This window comes from Lampris incognitus, chromosome 7, assembly GCF_029633865.1.
Source record: "Lampris incognitus isolate fLamInc1 chromosome 7, fLamInc1.hap2, whole genome shotgun sequence".
Classification (NCBI taxonomy): domain Eukaryota; kingdom Metazoa; phylum Chordata; class Actinopteri; order Lampriformes; family Lampridae; genus Lampris; species Lampris incognitus.
In genome coordinates this window covers 10,217,311-10,221,129 of record NC_079217.1, presented here as the reverse complement: position 1 = coordinate 10,221,129, position 3,819 = coordinate 10,217,311, and the positions used below count along the sequence as shown (strand labels likewise).

The 3,819-nt window shown below is 50.0% G+C and overlaps 1 protein-coding gene across 3 annotated transcripts in view; it reads right to left on the bottom strand.

Moving 5' to 3' along the window:
* Window positions 1-401: 401 nt before the first annotated feature.
* bmp16 (bone morphogenetic protein 16) overlaps window positions 402-3,819 on the bottom strand; it is a 10,768-nt gene continuing 7,350 nt past the window's right edge. For all 3 annotated transcript variants that reach the window (XM_056283954.1, XM_056283956.1, XM_056283957.1), the window contains 2 exons: window positions 2,884-3,260; window positions 402-2,006 (listed from right to left, as the gene is read on the bottom strand). In XM_056283954.1, coding sequence (XP_056139929.1) covers window positions 928-2,006; window positions 2,884-3,260 — 1,456 coding nt within the window. In that variant the 3' untranslated portion in view covers window positions 402-927. The remainder of the gene's footprint in view (window positions 2,007-2,883; window positions 3,261-3,819) is intronic.

Sequence of the window (3,819 nt, the reverse complement as noted above, 5' to 3'; positions counted from 1 at the left end):
CAATAGCATAATAGTTTCTCAGTATTATTGTTGTGGTTTTAAATATCTTGTAATGCAGGGGGTTGCCGGCCGGGACCATCCGTGTGCTGTGCATGTCTGGCAGTCTGTCAAGAGCAGGTTTGATATCTCGAGTCTCTGTTACCTGCGATAAGAGATATTTACCCTGTCCCTTGTTCAAATACTGCAGATAAGACGTTGTCCCACTGTCCCCGGTTCTGGTGGCCTAGTGACGGCGTATTCAGATTACCAGGAACGGTCGATCCTCTCTCGGCCCATCGGACGGTTACATTAGAAGTCTGCTGCTCATTTGCCTTTGGTGTCCATCGCATACAAATGCACAAGAACCCGCAAGTTCAAGTATGTCTGTGTCTGCTGTATGTCCGACCCATCTTTCCGAAAACTTCTTTTTTTTTCTTTTCATTTTTAGTTTTCTTGGCTGCTCCCTCTGCAGTAGTGGAATGCATGCGTCTGCCGGTTAGAGAGTCATTCATGAGAATTAGATGAGTAGTAAAGCAAACACTGGAATATATCGTGTAGACGTCTGCTGATGTTCGGGCGTTGGTTTCCCGTCACAAAACAAATAGGTTGTAGCATAATCATCATGAATATTTTGATGCACTATAAATGCATTCCCAATGTTTTGACCGTATTCCCTTCTTTCTTTTTGTTTCGTTTGCTTTTTGGTCCCGAAGATACCGTGTCTTGTCTGTCCCCCCTCTTCCCCTCCTCCCTTTCGATTTCGCTGCAACGTCCACTCCCTATCCACCCCTCTTCCTCAGTCTGGCCACATTATTTCAATCAGAATTTGCTGTGGCATCTAGCCTCTTCTCCTATCCATACTACCCCTCATCACATTTCGGTTCCCCCCTCCTTTTCCCTCCATGCTCCTCTGGCTGTCTCTCTCTCTGGGTGAAACTCTACCAATCACTACCGACAGCCGCAGCCTTCCACAACCATGTCCTGGTAGTTTTTGAGAACCACTCGATCTTGAGGGTCCAGGTAGAGCAGGGCGATGGGGCTGAGGGAGGTGGGTACGCAGCAGGCCCTGGGCACCGCACCGTTCACAGAGTTCACAAGCGTCTGCACCATGGCATGGCTAGACGAGTTCATATGGTCGGCCAGAGGGAAGCTGCACTCTCCCAGGCAGAAGAACGCATCGTAACCGCTGGGGGCGATGATCCACTTGTGCCAGCCCACATCGTTGAAGTCCACATAGAGAGGGTGGCGGCGGCATCGGGCACGGGAGAGGCGTTTAAGCTTTGCAGCGCGACCCCCATTTCTTTTGACCCTCCCTCGATCGCTCCAGCTCAATCTTCTCCCATCGCCTCCCCAGCCTGGTCCTGAATACCCCTTTCTTTTGGCCTTTCCCCAGTCTTTGGCTCTGCCGTGGTCTTTGCTACCACTCCTTACCCTGTCTTTAGAGCTTTTCCTTCCCCTTATCCTGTAGCCAGCACTAGGGGTCCTCCTGCCATGTGTGACCAGAGGCTCTCCACGCCCGTCATGGCTGTAAGTCACCAACAGAGGTCTCTCCTGGGCCCAGCTGTGCTCGTCCTGTCCTAAGGACCTGCGCACCCTAAGGTGTCCCTCTCTGTGTCTCTCCCCGTGTTCCTTCTCATCCACAGCAGAGGAAAGGCCCCGGTTACGTGGCGAGACCGAGCTATTCTCAGGGCTGACCTCCAAGACGAAGCTTAGCTCACCTATCCCGGCAAGGGCCTTGCGGAGGAGCTCTGCGCTAAGGCTAAACGCTTCCCAGTAACCACTGGCTCTACTGTTGTAAGGCTTAGCGGTGAGTACCCTTGTTTCCAGCAGGGTAGGTTCAGGTCCCCCTTGGTTCTCCGAGAGGTACACACTGAGTCTGTGGGCTCCGGGGCCGAAGGAGACCTTTCCATTGCGGAGGAGGCGCAGCTCGGCAGAGACTACTCTTTCATCCGGGGGAATGGAGGACACGTTAAAGGAGATGTGCATCCTCCTGTGATCCTCTGTTGTCGGACCCTTCGCAAGGCGCTCTATAATGACACAGAAGAGAGAAAAGAGGTAGGTGAGTTTAATGTGGTCTCAATGAGCAGTGGGTCAGTCTATATTTATGTGGAGACAAGCGCACACACAAATATGTATACACATGTTTTTGCATGTGTGTGTGTGTACACTCTCTCGCTAGCTCACTCACTCCCACTGCAAATCTTTAGAAAGCTTTCTTGAACGATATCTAAAACCCAAGGAAAGTTGCCAAACACTCAACAACAATGTTAAATGATAGCCAATAAATAATGGTAGATGGCCCTGTCAACCCTCAACCTTGCAATGTCAGACACATCTAGTGCTATAAATGGTCAGATAAGCTCGCCAGCACACGCTCGCATATGCTTCAGAGCAGGACTTTTAGATTAGCCTGTTTAGTGTTATGGCAGCCCGTCTTATCACATAGCTAATAGATGGGCTCTACTTAGTCATAATAGACATTTGCAAATGTCACAAACTTCATTTCAATAGGTCACCAAAGTCTGATAAGCAGGTGCAATTGAATTATGGGAGCGCTTCCTTAAAAAAAGATGAAGTGCAAAGGTCTCTGTGTCTATTCCTATTCTTGATGGCACAGAATTGTAAATAAATGGATTGCATGTATATATACTTTTCTTGCTGCAACGGCCACTGAAAACCATGCAAGGTAACAATGAGCTCATCAGGAGCTGTTAGAGATTAGGTGTCTGCTCAAGGACACCTCAACATTTTGGCAAAGAGAAGCCGAGGATCAAACCAGCAGCCCTTCAGTTACCAGATGACCTGCTCTACCTCCGAGTCACTGCTGAATCACTTTTACATGCAGTAGAAGTGATTCAACAGGTGGCTCGTCAGCTCACAACAACGGCATGTCAGTTCTCCTACCGGTGTGGTGGAAACTGCGCACAGTGTTGGCCTGCTGGACATGCTGGGTGGGGAAGCTGAAAGAGGGGTCCTCCACCAGGTGGTACTGCTGCTGGTGGAAGCGGTACAGGTCCAGGACATACTGGGGAACGGGTATGCCAGGCCTGGGGTCGGGTTGGGACTGCAGGCCAAGACGGCTCAGGAGAATGCTCTGGATGGTCTTAGCCAGACTGGGCTCCAGGAGAGGACCGAGCGGTGGGGAAGGAGAAAAGGAGGAGGTAGGGGAGGACACCGTGCCATGGTCAATCTCGCTGGAGTCTCTGCTCTGGCGACTGAATGAGGCTTGAGGTAGCAGCAGGACCATGAGGAGCAGGAGGTTAGCAGGGAACATGGTGGACCTGAGTGGAGGAGAAGAAAGGAGAGACGTTAGGGCAAATGGACTGAATTTACATAGCGGGTTTAGGGCAAATGGACTGAATTTACATAGCGGGTTTCTAGCTGCAACAGCCACTCAAAGTGCTTTACAGTCAATGAATGCCTCACATTCACCCATGCATACACACGCTCATACACCCATGGTGGAGTCAACAATGCAAGGTCACAACCAGCTCATCGGGAGCAGATAGGGGTTAGGTGTCTGCTCAAGGACATTTTTGCAAGGAAGAGCCAAGGATCGAACCGGCAACCCTCCAGTGACCAGATGAACTGCTCTACCTCCTACCTCCAAGTCACTGTCGCCCAGAATGTACGGGGGGGGGGGGAAGGCTTCAAGAGAAAGATAGATCAGTGGGAGGTGGAAAAATGAGAGAAGGTAAGATTCAGCCTTGCAAGGATTTTGTTCTTTTGATAGTAAAACCTTGGATTTATGTGTTTGTGTATTTCATGTGCCTTTATAGGAAACATGTAAATCATACCCGACATTATTACAAAATAAACAGCACCAGATGAGAAATCTGC